The sequence below is a fragment of the Eptatretus burgeri genome, chromosome 1, assembly GCF_056783735.1.
Source record: "Eptatretus burgeri isolate ZD-2024b chromosome 1, Ebu_testis_v1, whole genome shotgun sequence".
NCBI classification, from domain to species: domain Eukaryota; kingdom Metazoa; phylum Chordata; class Myxini; order Myxiniformes; family Myxinidae; genus Eptatretus; species Eptatretus burgeri.
In genome coordinates, this window is record NC_140961.1 from 14,379,147 (window position 1) to 14,405,470 (window position 26,324).

Genomic DNA, 26,324 nt, shown 5'->3' on the forward strand with positions numbered 1-26,324 from the left:
GGCGGCACGTGATAGGTTTGGACCAATCATGTTCGGTGATGCTCCTCGGGGCTCGGGCTGCAGAGCTCACACTCGGCAGCACGTGATGCCATTGGACCAATCATGTTCGGTGATGCCCCTCGAGCTGCACGGCTCATATTCCTGCGGTCTCGGCTTCAGTTTTTAACCCTGGTGGTGGAGGTTATGTTTTCATTCCTTGCTGTGTCTGTTTCTCTGTTTGTGGTGTAGGATATCTCAAAAAGTTGTGGACGGATCCGGATGAAACTTGCTGGACACGTTGGGTGTGTGACAAGGAGGAATTTATTCGATTTTGGTGAAGATCTGAATGGTGTGGGATGAAGAGTCACCGAAATGGCTTCCGTAGGATTTTTGGGCTAAAATTGATTTTTTTTTGCTGTATTGGGTTGATTTGGAGTCCTGCTACTGGAAAACGATGGGGTTCAAATCTTCTGACCCCTCGACCCCCCTGTGGGGGGCTCTTTTTCGTCCCTGGACCTCCCCCCCCCCTCGGACTGACCCTCTCGCCTATCTTCGCTAATAACGATTCAATTTTCACGATCTTTGGGTCGTTGTAGGAGTTTTAGATCATACTGACTCCATTTATGATAATCTCGAAGCGACCGGAAGTGGTTATTAGCGACTTCCGGTGACTACTACAGATTTGCGGTGACAATCGGTGTCATACTCAAGGTCCTTTTCATGCGAGCCACAAACATAATCATGTAGTACCTCTTTCTAGGGGTTTCATGGCACGAGAAAACGAATGGTGAAGTTAATTTTGTGATCAGACTGACCTGTGATGAGATAAGGTCACTTTACGTTTTATAAGGAATATTGATGTTCATGATTTTGTGTGTTTTAGGTGAGACGCTGACCAGGAATGAGGACAATCAAGATCATACAACTTCCCTGTTACTAGATAAGGTCACTTTGAGCAATATTGTTACAATGTTCATGTGTTTCTGTTGTGTGTGCTTTCAGGTGGGAAGTTGAGCTGTTACGACCTCGATTCGGACCATCGAGCAGTCATGTCTGAAAAGAACTGTGTGTGTGTGTCATCTGCAATGAGGGTGCAACCTCAAGCAAGAGACTGATAAACAATCCTGATATGGTTGATGAACTCGTTTCCTGTTGTAAAGTGCGCTTGTCTTTAGGTGAAACTGGCATCAAACAACTTACTGACCACTTAGTTGGTCTGAGTGAATCTGAATGTAAATTGGGGTATAACCATAGGGAATGTCAGAAACCCATTGTCAACAAGAGCATGATCGAACGACTCTGGGGTAAGCGCGTACGGTCGGATTCCCCTGCATGCCCTGTGCGAGGGCCTGGTCGCCCTTCCACTGCCATTGACCCTGCCCAGCGGAAAAGGACAAAAAACATCCCAAAAGCAGAGGTATGTTTGTTCTCAACCTGCAGCTTCTGTCCTAACGACACTACAGTACTTCTCCACCATATTTTTCCGACAGGATGGGTGACAATTTCCTCGAGATAAAGCTCAAGACTCAGGATGACCATGTCCGAACTTGCGTGTCGGAGCTCGAGGATTCTGGGGATGCTTCTGCTCTTGAAAAGTACTATCATAGACAATGCTTGCGGTCTGCTCAGCACACCTTTACTCCTGAAGAGCAGAGTAATGTTGAGCTCATCCACTCTGTATGTGATGAACGAGCTCCTCTGCGTTCAAAACACACTGCTGATGAGGTTACCCTCAGTATGGCTCGGTGAACGATGCATACTTGTCAATTTTGAAAAGATATCACGTGGAAGTAAATGAGACGGGAAACTACCGCAAGCACCTGAAAAAGCTTATTTCTGAACGCCTTCCAAATGTTCAGTTCTTCAAGTGTTTGCGGAAAAATGAGCCTGACAACCTCTTCTTCCCAACAGCCGTTAGCAAGGTGATGGACCTTCGGTCTGCACTGCTCGATGATGGCGAAGCAATTGGCTACTTGATGAAAATGGCAAACATGTTACGAGAAGAAATGATGCAGCACCGAAAATGGTCATTCAATGGCAGCTTTGACAACTTTGAAAATCCTCCACTACTTCAGTTCTTCTTAACACATCTCCTCTTTGGCCCTCATGTTCTCAAAGTTTCTGGAATGCACAACGATGAAGTGGACAAATCTGTTGATGTTGCTTGCCAGTTTCTAATCCAAAATACTCGGAGCGATCGACGGGTGAAGCATCAATCATCAAGTCCTCGCCTCTGTAGCTGAGAGTGATTGGCGGGAAGTATGCGTTTGGTCACCTGACACTGATGTCCTCATGCTTCTCCTCGACCTGGTCTCTTGGTCGTCTTGGAACTCGCACTCGTCTCAAGTTTTTAACTGGCAAGGGAACGAAATACAGAGAAATTGATGTGGTGGAGCGAGTTCAAGTGATTGGACGTCATAAGTGTCAAGGCCTGATTGGACTCCACAACTTCTCTGGTGCTGACTGGGGTGGGAAATTTGTGGGTATCACCAAGAAAACCTGGGTTGGTGCATACATGAAGCTTGATGAAGATGACTCTGCTATCGACTGCTTCCGGGAGCTCGGTAAAGGTCCTATTCAAACTGAGCTGGTCAATGGTGAACTGCCACCACAAGTCAAGGGTTTGGAGAAGTTCATATGCCATGTATACTGTTCCACAGGTCCCATAACTCTGCCAGCATTGAGATGGGAACTGTTTTGCTCCAAGAACTTGGAAGAACTTACTACCCCATATCACCCGAGCAAATTACATTGCCATGCCTGATAAATCATACCAGGCCAACTGCACAGATCTTCCTGCTATTGAACACAATGGCTGGCAATTAGAGAAATGAGTCGATGTTCCTGTGAGGTGTCTCAATCTGCCCGCTCCTCGAGCTGTAATTGAACTCACCAAATGTGCATGTAAAGCAGGTTGCACAGGAAGGTGCAGTTGTTGCAAGAACGGCCTGCCTTGTACTCCTCTCTGCAAATGTTATACAAGTGAATGTGCAAATGTAATAAGGGAAGATGTGCACGAGGATGAGGTTGATGAATAAGCTGTCATCTTGAATTAGTTTCCGTGAAATACTATCTAAACTGTTCTGTATGTTTTTCTTCTTGATGTATCCCTTTGTTTTTATTTGTATCTGTTTGCTTATTAAACGTTTGTGCAACTTAAAAAATATTATGTGTTTATACATTTCATCACAGGTCAGTCTGATCAGAAAAATAACTGCACCGATCATTTTCCCATGCCTAAAACCCCATAGAAAGAGGTACGACATGACTGTTTCTGGCTAGCATGAAAAGGAGCCTGAGTATGACGCCGATTGTCACCGGAAATCTGTAGTAGCTACCGGAAGTCGCTAATAGCCACTTCCGGTCACTTTGAGAGTGTCATAAATGGAGTCAGTATGATCTAAAAGGACCCAAAGATCATGGAAATTGAATCATTATTACCGAAGATCGGTGAGGGGTCAGTCTGGGGGGTCCCTGGACGAAAAGCCCCCCCCCACTGGGGGGTGGTCGAGGGGTCAGAAAATTTGAACCCCATCATTTTCCAGTAGCAGGATTCCAAATCAACCCAATACAGCAAAAAAATCAATTTTAGCACAAATCCTATGGCATGACACGTCATAACACACTAGAATCTGGATGCGAGAATCAGGCCAAAAACGACATATAGCACGATATGATATTTAACCTCCGCCATCGAAGATGGACGGAAGTTACTGTTTTCACCCCTGTCTGTTTGTTTGTTTGTTTGTGAACAGTATTACGGAAAAACTCCTCGACGGATTTCGACGAAACTTGGTGGGGGGATTTCAGTATGGTCCAAGGACCATGCCATTAGATTTTGGACTTGGTCCAAAGTCCAATATTGCTGCTATGGTGGCCATTTTGAAAAAAATATTAGATTTTTTTTTGTTTGTATTTCTACATGTTTTAAGTGATTTCCAACCAAAAAAAAAAATTGTGAGAGAAAAAAAAAGAAAAAAAAACAGAAAATTTTGCAACTTTTTTTTCAACATAATTTCGATTTTTTTTTTTTTTTTTTTTTTGCATTTCTACATGTTATAAGTGATTTCCAACAAAAAACATGCCAAAATTATAATTGTGGCTGATTTTGGAACTTCAGTTGGATATACCCACATAAAATCAATTTCTGTCTCAAGGAATCCAGTAATGACGAATTAATTGATTATGTAAAAGGGAAAGTTGCAAACTATAACTCTGTGAGCACTGTTGACGTCAAATTGAATGAATAGGATATCAGGTTCACTTGAGTGACCAAGCAGTATTGGCGGCGGAGGTTTTGCACTCTACCGAGTGCTCCCCCTTTAGTTCAAAAATGTAATGGGCCTGATATGTTCCCATGGGTCAGGCATTACGTGATGGAGGTATACACTCTTCTGAGTGCCGTTGTCGTTTTTGCTCATTCACTCGTGATAGCGAGCTCTAAAGTACAGCGATCCAGTCATGTATGCCAAGTACAATATAGCTGAGCTTCGTGGACCATTGACACTTCGTTTCGCAGATAATAAACACTTAGCTCCATACATCGTATATATATATATATATATATATATATATATATATATATATATATATATATATATATATATATATATATATATATATATATTGTTACGGTTGTGGAAATTCGCAAACCACCATTCAGGTCCCGTAGGTGAGATATCTCTGTAAGTACATGTGTAGTTAGCCCCAAACCCGTTGTTTAGAAGGAATAAATGTGATTCATTCGGGCTGCGACGCTTTGAGATAGCCGTTTTTCTGTTCTATCTTTATTTTGAACCAACCACGCTCCAACCATCACACAACAACAACAACGCCAACAGCCACGATCTTTACCTTCACAACTCGCTCCCGCAAACATTGTATCACCGCCATTCCAAACGGCACCATGGCCATAAACCACCACCATAAACCCTCCACCACCTTCACCTCTCTCTTTCTGCGGCCATTCCTGCACCACCTGTGAGCACCGAGCGCCGGGCTGTCCTGGGCTCGTACAAGACACGCGCCAAGCCGCGAGTGCAAAATGCGGCCTTCCGAGGAGAATTCGGATCAGGAATGCTGCACGCCCATTTCTGATCCATCCAATCAGCAAGCGCGGGGCGGTTTGGCCCCGCCTCCAGGCGCGTCTGTGTGGAATCGAGATATGCAAATTCTAGGATCAGGGGAGATTCACGCCCCTTTTTCTCCGTCCAATGGGCGAGCGTGGCTCCGCCCCCGAGCTCGTTCTGATCCGGAAATTTGCATATGGGTTCTCCTGCCGGCCTATAAAGCGTCGAGTGCAAGGCGAATCTGGCAGAGTCGGCTTTGGAAGAGCGGAGAGTGGCAGAAGAGCAGAGAGAGTTTTGGAAGAGCGGAGAGTGGCAGAAAAGGCAGAGTCAGTTTTGGAAGAGCGGAGAGTGGCAGAAAAGGAGAGTTGGTTTTGGAAGAGCGGAGAGTGGCAGAAAAGGCAGAGTCGGTTTGGGCAGAGTTGGCTTTGGAAGAGCGGAGAGTGGCAGAAGAGCGGAGAGAGTTTTGGGCAGAGGCAGTTTGGAGCGCGGAGTGGAGTCGGGAGGCGAGGGCGTCCCGGTGGTTTTTGGCAGTCGGCTGAGGAGAATTGGGGGAAGAGACCGAGGAGTTCGGGTCCGAGGCAAGGAAGTCGGCGACGAGGTCGCGGGGGAATCGCTCGTCACGGGACCCAAGCAAGCCAGCTATACTCTTTCCCCAGAGCATCAACAATTCCCCCCCCCCTTTTTCCCCCGCGCTGAGATAGTGTGAAAAGGGGGCCCCGTTCCCACCCCACTCCAAGCAGTGCCAACGAAACCCGCGAAGGAGCACGAAGGTGGGGCACCGCCGCGCTGCCACATTTGCGGCTCATCACAAAGACGCGGGTAGAACCCACCCGGTCTCGCGGACCTGACCGCTTTTTCAGGTCCCGCGCAAATATTGGCCCACAGGCCCCCCCGTCTGCCCCCTTGTCTTTGAGGGTGGCCTTTTCTTTTGTTTCTGTGTAAACGTGTGTGTGTGGCGCCAGTCTGGTGAAGTAAAACTGTTAGGTGTTGCCGTGTGTTGGTCTTATTTGGTAGTATCTCTGCGTCATTGTTTCTTTTGTTACATTTGCTTTTTGTGCATAATTGTTTTAATTGTATATGTGTGCTTTCCGTGTGCCGCGGAATAAATGTGCCTTATGTTGAACTGTTTTCCCGTTTCGCTTCGTCTTTTCTTTATTGAATCTCCATCTTGCTTCACGTAAAGGGTTGGTAGTGGGCTTAATACGCCCGATAATGAATCGGAACCGTCGAGGCCGACGATAACACCGCTCGGTTATCCCGATGGTACGGAACGGATCGCTTAAGCGGCCCGTGTCCGGAGTCGACCTGCAGCGAGGTGCGATCGCCCGGTCTACCCTCCGTGTGGGTACTTAGGTAGGTCGAGTTTGGCGAACAACCCTATCCCACGCGGGGGGCCAATTGGCATGATCGTGGTGAGGCCGAAAGGCCCACTCGTGACTTGCTCCCGGCGTTAGTCCGAGAGGGTCACGACAGAATTGTCCATCCGGTGGGCGACGTGCCGCGATTTGAGTTACGTGGCCGTTCGCACGCCGGCGGGCGCGAATTCACAACAATATATATATATATATATATATATATATATATATATATATATATATATATATATATATATATATACATATATATATATATATTCCTTCATTGATATGTGTGATCGCATACATGTATGAACTGGCACTGGTAGCTTGGGCTAGGCTAGAGCCGTATGCACACTCGTCTTGAAGCTGTCCAGCCAAGGTTCGAATCCCAACCCAGGTAACAACTGCAGGGCGATTGCACACGCAATGTGTCACATTCATCACATATTGCACACACATTGATGAATGTACCCTTCGGATGGATGTTAAACGGGATATATCCCATCTGCCAGCATTCATGGTGGGCGTTAAAGATCCCTTGGTGTCCTTCCTGAAGAGGAGGCGAGCTATCGCCGTCACCATGAAAAACAATTATCTTTCCATGCTTTGTCGTACCCCATCCCCTGTGTTTCTGCGGGTCGCACATGGTGCACCGTCAACCCCATTCTTGTGAAACTCCCAAAACACAGAATAACCGCACACTTCCACTCATTCGTTTCTCTTCTTCCCCACCTGTGAAGCCTTCCACATTCTCTTCAATGTCATTCTTTCCTCCAGGTCTTTTAGATAGCTGTTCACCACCATCTCAGATCATCCCCAATTCAAAACCATCATCTTTTCTACCCTTTTCAAACCCTCCCCTCCCCCCCCAACCCCAAATCCTCCGCCTTCCAAATGTCTGGTTTTTTTTCCTTCCTCAGCGTCTCTTTCTCCATCCATCTTGTCTACCCCATGTGTCCTTTCCTGCCCCCCATTCCTCCCCCCTCCCACCCAATTATTTGTTCACATCTCCCTCTATTTTGTTCTTCAACTCAGATTTTAGTGTCCCCCCTCCTCCCTCAACTGTTCCTTTTGTTCTGTTTTGTCCCGATCCATTCATTTTTCTCGCTCTTCCATGAGCCTTTCAATTCAACCAATCATTGCTGAAATACCACTTGACTGATGACGTCATCATTATCACCATATTTACCCCATGGGGAGTTGATGACATATGCCAAGTTTCAGTTTTTACGTTGAGTGGTTTCAAAGAAAATGATGTCCAAATTTTTCCCTTTAATCCAATATGTTGTGTCATATCATGTGACCTCTGACACCAGCATTATCAATAAAATATTCTCCATGGGGAGTCCCTCCAATGCAAGTTTTGTGTCGATCGGGCAAGCAGTTGCAGAGAAAAACATTTTAAAAGCAAAAATAGATCGATGTGGACACACACACAAACACACACATACACACATATAAATTGACAGACAGACAGGGGCATTACAATATTCTCGCATCCCCTTCAGTCTGATGAGACTCATTATGATATGGAGTATGATGTTCCGGATCCGGTGGGAGTGCGCCGGGCTCACAGGATACTTACTTGGACCCGCCATTAGATCACCGATCATGAGGCCACTAGGCTGTGGATAACTCCTCAGCCTGACGGGTTGTTAACCAACAGCAGATGCCGGTGTGGAAGAAATGAACTCGATTTCCACTCAGGTTCAGCATACAAAGGAGAATGTTTAATTACGTACGTGCGCACATACAGGTGAGAAAAAAATCCATCAATGAAACTCTCTCAAAAATAAGGCCTTAGTTATTTTATAACTTGGTTTACGGATCTGCCGACGGTATATTTGCCGAAATGAAATATAAATATAAAACACATTTTTAGCCTTTTATATTTCTACATTTTCCGCCGAAGGTGCAAAAGTTTCAAAACCCGAAATGTAAACGTCTGCATTTATTTTCAAAATATAATTTAGCGCGTGCACCAAAATGCCGAGTCCCCTTTAACCAAACTGCACAGTAGTCTTCGGTCATGGCGTCTGAGCAGTGCCCAGCGTGGTTCAGATTGACTGTGGTTTCTGGGGCAAAAGTGATTGTTAAGAAGTATGTCAGCGGTTTAAATTTGAGTGACTGTATTGGTGATTTAATCACGCAACATCTTGATGATGAATATTCTGGCCGAACTAGTGCATCAATTCAGTGCAGCAGCAGGGATGGTTCGCAGGCTACTCTCGATCATGCCGATTTTGTTTCCCTCGAAAGTTGTACTCCGCTGTTCGTATTGAAAGATTTCGGTGCCAAGTACGTCAAAGTTTCCCTGCGAGATGCTGATATTCAGCCTTCAACTGACCAGAAATCAGCCTTTGATGTGCTCATGGGGATGGGGAGACGGTACGATCAGATGCCCGCTGAAAAGTAAGAGCTGGTTATGGCTCTGATTGACCATTATGGCTACATGTACAATTTGATATTGAACTTGATTTTTTATTTTTCAAATTGATTTTTTGCCAATGGCTTTACATTGCAGTGGGATGTGTTATTCCTGGTAGTCTTAACTGTTTTAGGTACCATTACTGCTTTTCTGATTTTTCTTAAAGATGTGTTTTCCTCGCCATTGTTTTTAATGAAACACAAATTTTTACCAATCCTGTATGAGATCTTGCTCTGCGAGAATGATCTTTCAGTCTACGACTTGGACAGTAATTTTCTCAGCATTGTTTCCATTTGTTTGATGATCCAACAGGTTTCAATAAGAAAAACATGCCAGACTATATTGTAAAAACAAGTTTTAATCCTTCTTTATTGTTTTTCACATCAGATGATACAGTGAACATGGGCATCCTGCATTTGAATAGTATTCTATATTCAATGTTTTCTTAGATCCTCCTGGTCTGGGATTTATATTTATTTCCCCCCCCCCCCACCTACCCTTGTCTTTTCCATGGAACATCCAAAAACAAATCATAAAAATGTATAATTTCTAAAAATTGAAATTATATTTATATTTATATTTCAACCTACTAATATTTATATTTCAATAATTATATATTTCAGTTCTGCTCAAACAAGTCCGCGGCACAGAGATAACCGATCGATCTCCTAGGAGCGACCCAGAGATCCCTCACATCTATGATGTTGTGCTCTTATCTAAGTGGAGCCAGGACTGCGCAGTCTTCCATAATTTGTTCTGTTGTGTGTGGGGCGGCCTAGCAGAGGTTGCAAGTGTCGTCAGTGGCGTCGTCGAGTCTGTGTTTGTCGTGTAAGAGCCTCCACAGTGGAGAACACAAATTGTAAAACACAAATTGTATTCCTTCCGCTTCCAAAGGCCTCCATTTTGCAGTAGAGAGGTACTTGGACATGTTAAATAAGGTGGTGTACAAGTCACTGCATCAACAGCGCGAAACTTCCGGAATTTTTGTTTATACAACCTTTTAAATCATTGTTTTATTTCAATTGCATTACACACTTGAACAATGTGTTCGATTAACTTTCTGGTTATTCATTATTTCTCGTTTTCGTTGTCGTGCATATCAACCCCGATTAAATTGGCAACTTTAATTTGGAAAGAATTTGGCGATGTTCATCGTGCTAAAAAGCTTAGATCAGGGGACCTACTGATCCAGTGTAAATCGGTGGCCCAGTGGGAAAAAATTCTGAGACTATCTTCCTTTGGTGGTATCCGAATCTCTGCTGTCATCCCTAGGTCATTAAAGGAATGCCAGGGAGTAATTTATGGGATAGACCTTAACATTGGTATGGATGATATTAAGTCATTCGGTAGATATGGGAGTATGTGACGCCCGTCGTCTCACGACGGTCAGGAATAGGGTTGAGGAGGACACCACATCTGTGGTGTTGTCCTTCTCCAACCCTGTTCTTCCTCCTGAAGTGTTTCTGGGCTACGAAACTTTTCCTGTGCGGGAGTACATCCCTCCCCCCTTAAGATGTTACAAATGTCAAAAGTTCAGTTATACTGCACCATCCTGTTTGGGTAAACAACACTGCAGCAAGTGTAATGGAGAACATGAGTATGATAGCTGGAGGAGTGTTAAAATGTGTTGTGCCAAATGTGGTGGTGATTATAGCACAGCTTACAGAGGTTGTTTGGAATTCCAAAGAGCGGCCAAGATACAACAAGTGAAAACTACTGTTAAGTTATGTTATGCAGAGGTAGTCCTCAAGGTCCCCAAAATTGTGTTGCCAATAAGGAAGTCAACTTGATCACTAAGACTTCAGCCCCGATCAAAATACAGACAAGTTCAGTTGGTTGTCTGGTCAGACCGAGTCCATAGATCAGGAATGCCAAACCAAGCATAGAAGTGGCATGGTAGTTTCGAACATTTCCAGAATGGGGTTTATTGCTTTCATAACTGAGATAGTCAATTGTACAGCTCTTGTGAAAAGGAGGTGGGAGAAGATTAACATCATCTCTTCTGCAGCCTGTAAACATCTAGGTTGGGAAGGCATTTCCTCCAAGGATATTAACAAGATATTTAGCAAGACAGGTGATGAAAATGAGAAAGAGACCAGTTCTGATGCCAAACAGTCCCAGGACTCAATGTATTAATGTTAATAATTCAATGGAACGCTAAAAGTTTCTTGGCTCATGGATCTGAATGTTAAAAATGTATTTATTGGGAACTAAACCAGATATAATATGTTTACAAAAAACATGGCTCAAGAAACATAATCAATTCTATATTCTGGGTATATCCTAATACGTTGGGATAGAGCAAGTGGGAATGGGGGTGGCTGTGGGATTCTTATCAAATTTGGTATTCCCTTCTCGGTAATGGAAGGCATTGCAGAATTGGAGCGTAACCTTATCAAGATCCATGGCTCAAGGGGATTGGTTTCTATTATAAATTTGTACAATCCCTGCCAACCATTGGTGCACAAGAGGCTCCAGGAGGATTTTAGAAGGGGGGATGGGGTGGTCTTTGTATGTGGGGATTTCAACAGTCATAACATTCTTTGGAGCTCTAAAATCACGGATAGAAATGGTGAATGTATCGAGGATTTGATTGATGAATTTGATATGGTGGTATTAAATGATGGAACAGGAACATGTATTAATCCATCTCCAGGGAAGATGTCCCCTCCCTGATCTTACTCTCATTTCATCAATTGAAACAGCAAGATGTGATTGGAAGGTCCATGATGACAATCTAGGAAGTGATCACAAATTTTAAACTACAAAGAGATCCTGTGGACACACAAGGACTGGCTTCTTGGAACTTTTCTAAGGCAGACTGGGGTCTTGTCTCATGTCGATGTTCCAATGAGGTGAAGGAAGGGATTGTCGAGAGTGATAGTGACAGCCTCAACAGGAATATTGTCGTGATTATGAATAACATAGCTGGGAATACAATCCCAACTTCCAGAAGTCCAGTGGGTAAGAAAATCAAAGTCCCTTGGTGGGATGAGGGTTACAAACAAGCGATCCAGGAAAGAAGGGCAGCTCTTAAAAGATTAAGGAGAACCCTTAGGTTGGAGGATGATGTGGAATACAAAAGGAAAAGGGTGTATACTCAAAGGACTATTAAACAAGCAAAGGCTGCTTCATGGAAAATATTCTGTTCTTCGATTAATCCGGACACCCCACTTAAAACCACATGGAAAAGAGTAAAAAGTATGCAGGGTGTTAAGTCTGGATGGAAGTCTATTTTGATTATTATTTTCCAGAACAAAACCTTTTGTTTAAATATAGACAAGGCAGAGGCCCTGGGCCAATTCTTCTCTGGAAGTGAGGCTGATATCAAAAAGTATGATGTGTTGGAAGCTCGTACTCCCCAAATCACAAATAAATTCCTGGGGACCACAAACACAGTTCAGCCTCTAAATTCTTCACTTAATCTTGACTTCACTCTTTGGGAGCTTAAACAGGCAATCCAGAAGGCTAGATATAGCACCCCAGGCCCAGATTGGTTATCGTTTCTCATGTTCAAGCACTTGGATGAGAGGGTATTGGGTGTGATCCTTAGATTTTTCAATAAGGTTTGGGCTTTAGGGAAACTTCCCTGTGATTGGAAACACTTAAGTGTAATCCCTCTCCTTAAAGATGGGAAAGATAGCACAGCCCCATCTTCATGTCATCCGATTTCTCTTCTTTCAGTTGTCTGCAAATTACTGGAGAAGATGGTGAACAATTGCTTGGTTTTCTTCCTGGAAAAGAACAACCTCCTGTATAAATTCCATTGCCGGTTCAGAAAGGGACAGTCTGTTATGGACCACATTGCAGCACTGGCAAATGAGGCTAGGAAATCCCTAAATAATCAGGAGTCTCTCCTGGGAGTGTTCCTTGATATCCATAAGGCATACGATGCAGTTTGGAAAGATGGCCTCCTTAATAATATAATCAACCTCGGTATCAATGGAAGAATGTTTGAGTGGATTAGGGACTTTTTATCTCATAGATCTTTTCAGGTGAGCGTCGGTCAGAACCTCCTCCATTTTTCATGCAGGTAAGGCCATTCCCCAGGGTAGCAGCCTAAGCCAAACTCTCTTAAATATTATGATTAACTAGATGACCCGTGAACCCGTTGGGTTCCCATTGTGACAGCGGTTGATAAAAAAAATCATTTCAAAAAAAAAAAAAGAAGAAAGAAAGATAGCTCCAGCAAACTATACCACTGAAATTGTTTGCCTTGATCAAATTATCCCGAAGAGTACTTGACTGAATTGGGAATTGACTTATTAAATATTTTTTTTCATTGCCCGATTTGAACGAAACTTGATACTGCACATTACAGGAGAATGGTGAGTAAGGTGGGCCTAAAATTTTTTGTGCTATCGTGTACCGTGTTGGCTGTATTTCGGGAACATACATACATACAGACATACAAAATGAGAGTTTTAATAATATATAGATAGATAGATAGAAGATAGATGATTAATGATGTAGCTTCCCATTCCAAGCTCCACAGCAAGATATTTCTGTTCGCTGATGATATTGCCATGTGGATCCATTGTCAGAGTTTAGCCCTTTCGGGTAAAAAAAAACCTCCAGAATGATATCCATCTTGTGGAGCAATGGACCTCAGACTGGGGTTTTCAGCGATCTGGCAACAAGTCTAAGTTCATCATATTTTCCCGTAAGAAAAGGATTGAGGACATGGCGATGGTAGGTACTGGTACTTCCTTCAAACCATCTTCTGAAGTATCTTCTTAGGAGTCATCTTTGACAAGGGATTAACCTGGACTCCCCATGTTAAGATGCTGACTGGTAAATGTGCTGAAGGCATCAATTTATTACGTTGTCTTGCTGGTACTTGTGCTGTATCACGTGATTGGGTTTTCGTATATCATGCCTCGCCCGCTAGGGGTGGCAGGAATGTACTTCCGGACGCACAATAAAGCGGAGTTGATGCTGGCACGCTTGCTTCTCGTGTTCCACTGCACCTCGTACACTCTAGTTGGCTGACGAGGATGATTGAAAACAGACATGTGCCCGTTTTCGTAGGAGACGACTTCGAATTGTTTTCGGAGCAATTTGGATGCTATTTCCACGCGAATGATGTAGTCGACGAAAGCAAACAGAAGTCGATCTTGCTCGCTTCGCTTTCGGCGGAGCATTATCGACTACTGAGTGATTTGGTGGCGCCGGACAAGCCCCGTGATGACGGGCTGTCGTTTCGGGACATTGTGGAGAAGATGAAAGCACACATGGCGCCGGAGAAGTCATTACAACTCGCTCGATACCAGACGATCACCTCTCGAAAGGGGCAGAGGAACGCGTCGCTGATTTCGTGGCGCGGATTAAGCATTCTTCCGTGGCCTGCAAGTTCATGGCGGGGAAGCGTCCAGCGCGGCTCAGAGATCGTTTTATCGCTGGTTTACAAGATGCGAAGATGGTTTCGGCGGTTCTACGGCTGAAGGGTGAAGCCATTACATTCGACTCGGCGGTCAGCACGGCTACAGCGGTCGAGCAGACTCGCGGGGATGTTCGGGCCATCACCGGCCACGCGGGATCGCGAGCACCCCGGGATGGGCGCACGACCTTCGGCACGGGTCGGAGGTCGCCGCGCGGCCGCACTTGCGGCGAGGTGACCCCGCGGACGTGTTTGGGAGGCGGTGGTCGACACCTGCGCCGTGCGTGCCCGTATAAAGGCACCGTGTGTTTGAATTGTCACAAGGTAGGTCATCTGAAGCGTGTGTGCTGTCGGGCGCCGGCCACCGTTAGGGTCATGGACGGCGATGTGTGAGGTGACCCGGGGCGGAACCGGCGACCGTTGATGGGCCTGTTTTCAATTGGCCCGGCGGCGGCGCGCCCGATAACGGTGGAAGTCGAAGTGAACAAAACGCCGATCACGTTCCAGGTCGATATGGGAGCGGCTGTGTCGATCATCGGCGAATAGACCACGCGTAGACTCAGCGGCCTGTAGCTTATCAGGTCAAACCTCACGCTGTTTACGTACACCCGCGAGACGATAACGCCAGTCGGGATGGCAGACGTGGCTGTGCGGTACCAAGGCCAGGTCGCCACGCTTCGGGTGTACGTTGTGCGGGGGAGGGACCGTCTCTCCTCGGCCGAGATTGGCTGGCCCGCATCAGGCTAGACTGGGCCGCAGTTCACCTTGTGCAACCCATGCCGAGCCGGTGGGAGGATCAGTTGGAGAAGATTCTTCAAAGACATCAAGGTTTGTTTTGCGACGACCTTGGGAAACTCAAGGGCATGGAGGCAAAACTCTTCCTGAAGGAGGGGGTGGTTCCTCGTTTTTGTAAACCACGTCCGGTGCCGTATGCCCTGCGGGACAAGGTCAAGGGTGAACTGGATAGGCTGGGGGCCTGTGGAGTGATCGAATGGGTGTCGTACTCAGATTGGGCCACCCCGGTTGTCACGGTGCTGAAACGGAATGGAGACGGCCGATTGTGCGGGGACTTCAAATCCATGGTTAACCTGGGGCTCAGCGTGGAGCAATATCCACTGCCGTCAATCGGTGAAATATATGCGCGATTGGCGGGGAGTCAATACTTCACGAAGGTAGACCTGCGTGATGCATATTTTCACCTGCTGATGGATCCCGGGAGTAGCGAGCTTTTGACAATCAACACGTGTCAAGGACTCTATCGATATACCCGACTGTTTTGGGATTGCTTCGGCCCCAGCCTTGTGGCAGAAAGCCATGGATCAGGTTTGCATTGGCCTGCCCGCTCAGACCTACCTGGACGATGTGCTCATTGCGGGGAAAACGGCGGACGAGCACCTTGCAAACATTGCCCAAGTGCTGACAAAGCTAGAAGCGTGCGGCCTGAGCTTGAACAGGGACAAGTGCGCGTTCTTCAAGCAGCGCTTGGAATACCTCGGACACATCATCACGTCGGAGGGGCTGTTGAAAGGTCCTCGGAAGGTGGAAGCGATTCAACACATGCCACCCCCTCGCGACAAGACGCAGCTGCGCTCGTTCATTGGTATGGCCCAGTATTACCAAAGGTTCATGCGAGGGCTCAGCTCACAACTTGCGCCATTAACACGGTTGCTCAGGAAGGACGAGCGCTGGGCTTGGGGGCCTGCACACCAGGCGTCGTTCAACCGTGTCAAGCGGCTGCTCACAGAGGCTACGGTCCTTGTGCACTACGAACCTGAGCGTCCGCTCCTATTGGCATGCGACAGCTCTGCATATGGCATCGGGGCAGTGCTCTCCCACAGGATGGACGATGGTTCTGAGCGGCCTGTTTGTTTTGCATCCCAGACCCTGTCCGCAGCAGAGCGGGGATATGCCCAGATCGAGCGCGAGGCTCTCAGCCTCGTATGGAGTGTGCGGAGGTTTCATCAATACCTTGTGGGGCGGCGTTTCACTTTGCAGACGGATCACAAACCGCTTCAATTCATCCTGAGACCCGAACGCGGGGTGCCGGTGGTAGCGGCCGCGCGAATACAGCGGTGGTGTCTGTTTCTTGGTGCTTACGATTATGATATTCAGTTCCAAAGCACCGAGAAGCATGCTAACTGCGACGGGCCCTCACGCTTGCCGTGTGCGGAGGGTCCAGCTGCGTGAGTCGGCCGACCGGGTCGATGTGTTCGCGCTGGGCCAGGTCCAAAGCGGGCCGGTCACAGCCAGACAGGTCGCGGTGGAATCGGCTCGTGATCCGGTGCTCGCCCGTGTCGTCCAGGCGATTTCTATGGGGAATTGGAGCGATCTGCCTTCGACTCCGGCATTTCAACCTTTCACGTCACATGCATCGGAGCTGTCGTTGATCCAACGGTGCGTTATGTGGGGAATGAGGACGGTGATTCCACCGAAGTTCAGGCAGCGGTGTTTGGAAGAACTGCATGTCAGTCACCTTGGCGTCGTGAAGACCAAGAGTCTTGCTCGTAGCCTGTTGTGGTGGCTGGGGTTTGACAAAGACAATTAGCAGTTGGTTAAGCGTTGCGCCACGTGCCAAACAGATGCTGATAACCCGCGTCGAGCTTCGGGACTATGGCCTACCCCAGACAGAGCCTGGCAGAGGGTCTATGTAGATTTTGCGGGGCCAGTTAATGGCAAAATGTTTTTGATTGTGATTGATGCATTCTCTAAATGGCCGGAGGTTGTAGTAATGCAGCATACATCAGCAAACATTACAGTAGAGAAACTGCTGACGATCTTTTCTAATAAAGGGTTACCGGAGATCCTGGTCTCTGATAACGGTCCACAGTTCATCGCGGGTGTATTTGATGAGTTTATGCACCAAAATGGTATTCGACATCTAAGGTCCGCACCGTATCATCCTGAGACGAATGGGCAAGCTGAGTCGTTTGTTAAGATGTTGAAATGGGCTTTGCGCAGGGGGGGGGGGGTGTTGCACCTGTGCAGACGGTGGTCGATATCTTTTTGCTCCATTGCAGGAACGCAATTCTTCCTGTCACGGGTCATTCGCCTGCCATTCGTCTCTATGGACGGGCATTGCGGTCCAGACTGGATTTGCTGCGACCTGGAGGGTCGGGGAGTGGGGTGGTGTCGTGTCCGACGCGGCTGCGCGGCTTCGATGTGGGACAGCGGGTAATGGTGCGCGATTATTTCCACAGTTCCAAATGCGTGCCGGCTGTGGTCTCTGTGGTACTGGGGCCGGCGAATTGTATGGTGCGGACTGATGGTGGGGAAGTGTGGAAGCGGCACGTGGACCAAATGCATGATCGCTGTCCAGCGTCACCCCCCCCCACACCCCCCCTCCCGGGCCGAACGATGTGGGACCCCCACCTGTAATGTCGCCGGCGCCAGACGTTGAATCGCCAGGGCCGGATGTGCCGACGCCCAGGGGGTCTTCGCCTGATTCTGTCCTACCCGGGGACGTCGGGCAGGCTGGTCGGCCGGGGGCGGTTGTTATTGTGGATGGCGCGAGTCTGGCGAGGGTGTCACCTCGACCGAGCCGGGAGGCGTCTGAGCCTGGACTGTCTGGCGGCGCTGCCCGTCCGAGGCGGGTCAGCATGCGGCCGCGGTACTTGGAGGATTATGAGTGTTGATTGGTTTCGGGTGGTCATGTTATGATTGTCCTTTCCTCATTTGACTTCTCATTTTACGAGGGGAGGAGTGTGCTGTATCACGTGATTGGGTTTTCGTATATCATGCCTCGCCCGCTCGGGGTGGCAGGAATGTACTTCCAGACGCGCAATAAAGCGGAGTTGATGCTGGCACGTTTGCTTCTCGTGTTCCACTTCACCTCGTACACTCTAGTACTGAGTGGGGAGCACATCGTGATTGTCTTCTCCTGTTATATAAAGCTATTATTCGTTCTCATCTGGATTATGGTGGCCTGGTCCTTGGGGAAATGTCCATGAGCAATGGGAAAAAACTGGAGATTGTCTATTCTGAAGCCATCTGTGTCTGTTTAGGTGTTTTTTTTTTTAACCAGCACACCTGTTTCTGCCCTTCTGGTGGAAGCGGATGAGATTCCCTTGTCTCTCCGCTGGGAATTTTAGAAAATGAAATATTGGGTGAGAAACACCTCATCCGGGGATAACCAACCTGGTAAAGCCTTATTTCCAAACTGCTGGGAATATCTTAAGCTTGGCAGGAACCTCACTTCCCTGCCTTTCGGCCTTGCATGGAAAACGAATGCTAAGGAAATGTGGTTGGATTCCCTTGCAGTCAGCAGTGTGACCACTCCTTGGCTTTTTTTTTCACAAGATCTTGGCTATTCGTTGTTCACCTTGGTGTCTTGGTTTTCTATAGGCTTTCTTGGCGTATAGGTTTTCCATTATCATCGCTTTTCCGAAACCTTGTGAATTCTTGGCTTTTTTCATTGGCTCACCTTGGCATTTATGAAAATGAGGACTGGTCACACTGCCGGTCAACCCTCATCACAAAATTTTCTATTTGGGTCCCTTGGACCCTTGAACCCCCTCGCCTCCACGTGAATATCTGGGGAAATCGGTCACGGTTATTCCTGCGGTCACATGCAATCATGCTATTGAGTTTATTAATTCAATTTGGAGTCAATCATTGCATGTATATACAGATGGCACCAAAGAACCTTCTCTTGGAAGGATAGCTGCTGCAATATGCATCCCCGATTTCAGGGTGGTCAGGGCATTTCGGCTAACGAATCATCTCTCGGTCTTCTCGACCGAACTATTTGCCATAGTTCTGCCTCTGGAATGGATAATTGAGTTTAATCCCCTCAGTGTGGATATCCTCTCTGATTCACTTTCTCCATTAAAGGCATTGGATTCCTTACAGGAGGGTTGTAGGAATGACTTGGCGCTCGAAGTTTGGCATTTGGTTAATATTGCGAAGTGGAGGGTCTGGTGGTCGACCTGTGCTGAATTCCTGCTCATGTCGGCATTGGTGGAAATGAGGCCTGTGATCTAGTGACGACGCATGCCCTTAAACTGGAAAATGTCACCCAAATCCCCCTGGAACCATCGGAAATCATTAGTCTGGCCAAGGACCAGATTGAGGAATTTTTTTTTGGCAATTTCAGTGGGGACTCCAGCACCAAGGGAAGATTCTGTCACACAGTGAATCTGGATGTGGTACCTCCAGTGAAACCTCCCATGCTTTCCCGGAGAGACCAGGTACCTCTTGGCAGGCTAAGACTCGGGCACTGCCGCCTAAATTCATTTCTCCATAAAATTGGGGGCCACCCTATGGGCTTTTGTGAGATGTGCATGAAACACGAAGATCTGAATCATTTATTCCTAAATTTCCCTCTTTATGAGGGACCCCGGCGACATCTTGTGCAGAATGTAGGAGTAATGGGGATCAATGTGTTGTATCTACCGGGAGCGTTGAGGCTGATGAACCAGAAGCACCCTCAACTCTGGGAGGTGGTACTAAAATTCCTGAAGGATAGAGCCTGCTGGCTGTTGAAAGCGCCATTAAAATTTTAAAATGAAGAAGAAGAAGAGGAGGAATAAGAAGAGGAAGAAGCAGAAGAAGAAGAAGAAGAGAGGGGTTCGTCTGTTTGGTGATGGCTCGCAGCCCAGGGCGTGGGTGGTTGCTTATCGTGTTGTTTGAATCAACTTGTACGTTTATTTCTGACTTCTTGAACCTTTAATAAACTGTTTTTGCACATTACACGCGCTCCTTTCGTCAGAAAGGTTGCTTAAAGCAGTTTGAAGGTTCCCGGTTCGATCCGGACGTTTGATTTATTGGGTTCATATTTCTCCTTTTCCTCTGAAATAATTTTTAGTTTGATTCGTTTTTCTTTTTTTAACGTGTGTGGCTCCATTTTAATTCTCCGACCGACGATTATAATGTAAAACAACAACAACAACAACAACAGGAAGCCGTGCAATGACGTCACCGCACGTCAACTTTGAGGACGTGACGTTTGAATGTTAATTGCCTGTCCCCGCCCCAATGAATTTTTACTTCACTTTCTCTGATCAGGTTTGCTTGTGTGTGGAGAAGGTCGACGGTTGGATTTAAACCTGTATACTCGGTGCATCTGACGGAGAAAAATTGAGAAACGGAGGTTGAAGGTTTTTTTTTTATTATTGATTTATTTATTTATTTATTATTATTATTATTATTATTATTATTATTATTATTATTATTATTATTATTATTTTTTTTTTTTGTACGTTGGTGACGTATGATTGTGAAGATCTTTGGTTTTAACATTCGTTTCGTAAAGTGTGTAAAAACCCTTCAATGGTTGGGAAAGGGTACCTGTGGTTGTGTAAACACAAAACCTGAGGTGAAGTAGTTGTAACATTCTATTTATCGTTTTATATTTTATTTTCTCTTCGAGCCTGATCTGTTTTATAACGGATTCTTCAAAGGAAAATTCAAATCGGATGTTCGAACGTTTTGTGCATTCACTTTCCCGCCAAATCGCTTCAGGTTGCTGGAGTTTGGCTGAAAGCACGTGACCGGAAGTTCATTCGTTTACCTCAGAGAGAGAGTTTTCAATCATGGAGGCCGATTTACGTTTTGCCACAGTACGAAAGGTGAAGCAGACGATTACGGCGGCAAATTCCACGTTACAGGTACGTGTCTTCATCTTGACACGTGGTGAAATGGCGAGCAGGTGAACGACTTCGTAAATTATTTTTCCAAAATGGATGTGGAGCACATTGTGCGTTGTGGTGACGGGCGTGGGCCTGAGCGGACAAGATGGCTGCCGACGTGTCGTTCATGTGTTGAGCTGTGATTAAACACTTTCCCTCTTGGGGGGGGGGGGAGATGTGACAGCCGGGGGTGGGTCCATTGGGAGAGTTGAAATACCAGCATGATAATATAACGATGGTTTTAGTTGCAAATTACATTATAATAACTTTATTATGTGGTAAATAATAATATGGAAAAGGCAAAGCCTAGAAGCGAACGTAGAATTCTTCTTACATTCGCTTCTGACTTTACCTATTACCTCAACATTACCTTCACAACAACAACTACACCGCCGAGAACAGGATCCCATCTAAAAAAATAAATATTACCTCAACATTACCTCCACAACAACAACGACACTGCCTACAACAGGGTCTCATCTAAAAAAATTAATATTACCTCAACATTACCTTCACAAATGTGGTGTATTGGTATAGAGCGTTGTGGAGGAGTTGTGATCGTAGTCACGTGTCGGCAATGCATATAGCTGTTCGCGCCCACTGGAGGCTCGCAGTAGTGTACATCCGGACGGGTAATAAACAGAGTTACGACAACCCTCATGACTCTCCGTGTCTCACTGCCCTCCGGACATTACATTGGTGACGAGGATGGGATAAAGGTCGGGGCACTGCGCACGGACGAGCGCCCGTTTTCGTCAGAGACGACTTAGAATTGTTTTCAGAACAGTTGGGGTGCTATTTCCACGCGAATGATGTGGACGACGAGAGCAAGCGAAAATCGATCTTGCTCGCCTCGCTATCAACGGAACATTATCGACTGCTGAGTGATTTGGTGGCGCCGAACAAGCCCAGTGATGACGGGCTGTCGTTTCAGGACGTGGTAGAGAAGATGAAAGCCCACATGGCGCCGGAGAAGTCATTGCAGCTGGCTCGATACCAGTTCAATCACCTCGTGAAGGGTGCGGAGGAGCGCGTCGCCAATTTCGTGGCGCGAGTAAAGCATTCGGCCGTGGCCTGCAAGTTCACGGCGGGGGAGCGTCCAGCTCGACTCAGAGATCGCTTAATTTCTGGGTTGCAAGATGTGAAAATGGTGTTGGCGATTCTGCGGATGCGAGGTGTCGACGTTACATTCCACTCGGCGGTCGAGACTGCTTCAGCTGTCGAGCAGACTCTCAGAGATGTCCGAGCCATCGCCGGCCAGGGCATGATTGGTGATCCCAGCTGGGGCATGTCGGGTGACCCCGGGTTCCACGCGATGGCCCAGGTGCCCCAGGCCACGCGCACGCCTTTCGGTGCGGGCCGGGGCCGGACGTCGCAGCGCGGCCGCGTGGGCAGCGAGGTGAACACACAGGGGTGCTGGGGGTGTGGAGGACAGCACCTGTGGCGGGTGTGCCCGTATAAAAACACAGTGTGTTTGCATTGTCGCAAGGTGGGACATCTAAAGCGTGTGTCGAATGGCGTTGGCCGCCGTTAAGGTCATGCATATCGAGGTGCGGGACGACCCCAGTGACCTGGAGCGCGGCCTGCAGCCTGGGCATAGCGATCCCGGTGGCCCGGAGTAGGAAATGCAGCCGATGTTGAGCCTGTTTTCAATTTGTCCGAGGGTAACAAGACCAATGACAGTGGAGGTTGAGGTGAACGGGGCACCGATCGTGTTTCAAGTTGATACCGGGGCCGCGGTGTCGATCATGGGCGAACAGACCTCTCGTGAACTCCGCGGTCTTCACCTGGTCAGGGCGACCCTCTCGCTGTACACGTACACCGGCGAAGCGATTACGCCACTTGCTGTGACAGACATCTCGGCAAAATGTGTTTGGAATCGATGCTTTCTTTGATGTGAAGAACTTGCGGACGATCGTTGCAAATAAAGAGGTCTTCCAGATCCCGGTCTTCGATGACAGTCCGCAGTTCGCTGCACTCTCATGTGTTAGAATTGTACTGTGGGAACACGCTGTACGTAAAGAGAAGTTTGCATCTGCGCAGACGATGTTTCTGCTGTGCATCCAGTCAACGCTGATCGTCTGTATGGACGTGCGTTGAAGGCTCGGCTGGATTTGCTGCGACCTAAGGGGTCGGTGGCAGGGGCGGTGTTGCTTCCGGCGTTGGTACGCGGTTTTGGTGTGGGACAGCTGGTGATGGAGCCGGCTCATTGCCTGGTTCGGGTTGATGGCGTGGAGCCGGGGCAGGTTCGCTGTTCAGCGTCACCCCCACCCCTGATATTGCCAAGGTCAGACGTGCCTGGCGCCATGGAGCGCAAACCTCTGGTCTCGCCAAGGTCAGCCGCGCTGGCGCCCGCGGGGCTTGCAGACTCGGAGTGTTTGCCTGATTCGGTCCTGTCTGAGGGAGATGTGCCAACTTGTCGACTGGGGGCATTTGATGGTGCCGGGGGAGGTTCGCCTGGGGTGTCACCTCGACCTCGCCGGAGGGCGTGTAAGCATGGGCCGCGTGGGGGCGCTTCTGCTGCATAGTTATACTGTGCTCCCAAACTTCACTCTTTATAACTTTAACACGGCCATTGTTATTATGGTCTGCAAACATCATTGGCTTCGTCGTGCAACTCAGTACTCGAGCACCCAGTCCACTGCATTTGGAATTCAACTCACTCGCACCAACACAGTATATGATGTGATGGGGATAGAAGAGTGTATTATGTGCCAGATTAAAACAACGGCATTATTGTTACAGGTTATGCGGATGAAGAACGCTTTTCGTTTGGGCCAGCTCATCTGGGTTTGATTCTCAGCCCGACCATCACCCCAGGGTTAGATCAAGTGACGTGGTGCTTGGAGGATTTTACATGGTTGATGTCATTTTGTTCCTCTTTGTTTTTTTTTATGTCTTAGTATTCTTTGCCAATTATGCTGGTCATTATAATTGTCATTTTATAATCATACTTTTAGGAGGTAGGAATGTGGTGTATTGGCATCGAGCGTTGTGGGGGCGTGGAGGAGTTGTGATAGAAGTCACGTGTCTGCAATGCTTTAGCTGTTCGCGCCCGCTAGAGGCTCGCAGTAGTGTACATCCGGACGGGCAATAAACAGTTACGACAACCCTCACGACTCTCCATGTCTTACTGCCCTCCGGACATTACAACGACAACTACACTGCCTAGAACAGGATCTCATCTGCAAAAATAAATATTACCTCAACATTACCTTCACAACAACAACTACACCGCCTAGAACAGGATCTCATCTAAAAAAAAAAATTTCCTCAACATTACCTTCACAACGACAACTACACTGCTTAGAACAGGATCTCATCTAAAAAAATAAATATTACCTCAACATTATACCTCAACATTTCCTTCACAACGACAACTACACCGCCTAGAACAGGATCTCTTCTAAAAACATAAATACCAGAAGTGAATGTAGTATTCTTCTTGCATTCGCTTCTGACTTTACCCATAACTTGTTCACAACTGTATACACAATTTCCGGTTACTTCGGCCTGGATTCGGGATCAGTGATCAAATAACATAAATCACGATTAAAAATGATTTTTTGATGATGCGGGAGATATCTTTATTAAAATCAGTGGAGGAAATATACACCATGTCTGATATTTTGGTCTTTCATGTCTCCGACGATGCCTTTATCTCCCATCTCCGGGACGCATCATTCCCCATGCCAAAAAACGGAAGCAAAATTGTCATAGCCAACGACACGGATTCCAAATTGCCAGGGTATTGTGTTGTTTCCTATTCTCTCATGTGCACGCCTTAAGTAATATTCACAGGATAGAAATAAAACCCAATCGTGTTTATACACCGCACAGCGTTAAAAAAAAAAAAAAACCGGAAGCAAAAGGGTCATAGCCAATGACACGGATTCCAAATTGCCAGGAGTATTGTGTTGTTGTTGTTGTTGTTTCCTATTCTCTCATGTGGACGCGTTAAGTATGAAGCTCACTGCGTTCACTAATAATAATAATATTAATTTAGTTATGACACCAAAATAATCTTGAGTCCAAGTTCCCGAATGAGAAGGGCGCGTGTAACATAAGGCCAAATAACAATAACTAGCCGGGAGGCGACGATGGTTTGCTGGCATTATTGAACAATGTCACGATTGGTACAATTGAGTTAGTGGAAGCTTTTGAGGAAGCCCCACCGTAAAAACCTATCTCTTTGGTCAAAAATTGACCAAATCAAATCTGATTTTTTCATATGTTGTACTTATGGACATTACGCACAGCTTCTCCGAAATGAAATTGCGAGAAATATTTAGGAAAAAAAAAGTTCAAGTGGGCGTGGCTGTGCCCACAAGAGGCATGGGACGCCCCCCCCCCATACAAAAAGACACAACTTGACCATGATATGTAGCTTGTGTCCAAGTTTCATCAAGATCGCATCAAACGTCATGGAGCTATGCTCTGGAGAGAGTCACAAACAGAGACACACAGACAGACAGACACAACAAAAATAGTGGTCGCTGCTGGCGCCCACGAACCAATAAATATAAAGTTCAAGGGGCGTGGGACGCCCCTCATACAAAAAGACACAACGAGACCATGCAATCTAGCTTGTGTCCAAGTTTCATCAAGATCGCATCAAATGTCACGGAGCTATGCTCTGGAGAGGGTCACAAACAGACAGACACAACGAAAATAGTGGTCACTGCTGGCGCCCACGAAACAACAAGATAACCCGTGAACCCGTTGGCTTCCCGTTGTGACGGCGGTTGATGAAAAAATAATTTGAAGAACATAAAAAAGATAGCTCCAGCGAACTATACCACCGAGGTTGTTTGCTTTGATCAAATTCTCCTGAAGAGTACTTGACTGAATTGGGAATTGATTTTTTTTCGTTTGCCGATTTGAACGAAATTTGATACTGCACATTTGATACTCGGTGATTTGATGCGAAATTTGATACTTAGTGATTCCCAAGTCCACTCACAGGAGAATTGTGAGTAAGGAGGCCCTAAAATTTTTATGCTATCATGTACCGTTTTGGCTGTATTTCAGGAACATGCATATATATATATATATATATATATATATATATATATATATATATATATATATATATATATATATATATATATGTACGTTATAAGGGTTCTTCATTTTTTTTTTACGGATGGAAGGAAGGACATAAGGTGCTTTGAAGTGGTTTGCTACAATTAAAATCTATTTTCTTATTTCCTATTTGCTTACTACAGGTACAGTACTGTAATGTGGTTGAAATTTTACTTGCACACAATGTTTTCTGTGAATTTGACTTTTAAAATTATTTATCTCGGGGGTGGGGGGGGGGTGCTAAATTCTCTGGCTCTTGGTCTGCCTCTGATGAGACGGGAACACAGGAAACCGGAACGAATGAGCTCCATTGCATCCACGAAACTGCATCCACGAACGGCAAGACAAATTCTCTGGCTCTTGGTCCACCTCTGATGAGACTGGAACACAGGAAACTGG

At 46.6% G+C, this 26,324-nt stretch overlaps 1 protein-coding gene across 17 annotated transcripts in view; it reads left to right on the top strand.

Moving 5' to 3' along the window:
- LOC147033910 (RING finger protein 17-like) overlaps nt 1-26,324 on the top strand; it is a 238,704-nt gene that overhangs the window by 763 nt on the left and 211,617 nt on the right. For 5 of the 17 annotated variants that reach the window (XM_085872820.1, XM_085872854.1, XM_085872886.1 and 2 more), the window contains exons 1-2: nt 20,163-20,302; nt 20,674-20,819. The exons of 2 other annotated variants lie outside the window; for them this stretch is intronic. In XM_085872820.1, the coding sequence (XP_085728946.1) occupies nt 20,745-20,819 (75 nt within the window). In that variant the 5' untranslated portion in view covers nt 20,163-20,302; nt 20,674-20,744. Of the gene's footprint in view, nt 1-19,742; nt 19,851-20,068; nt 20,310-20,418; nt 20,528-20,673; nt 20,820-23,585; nt 23,662-26,324 lie in introns of those variants that run through there. 10 more of the 17 variants (XM_085872871.1, XM_085872915.1, XM_085872928.1 and 7 more) reach the window with 6 other exon arrangements.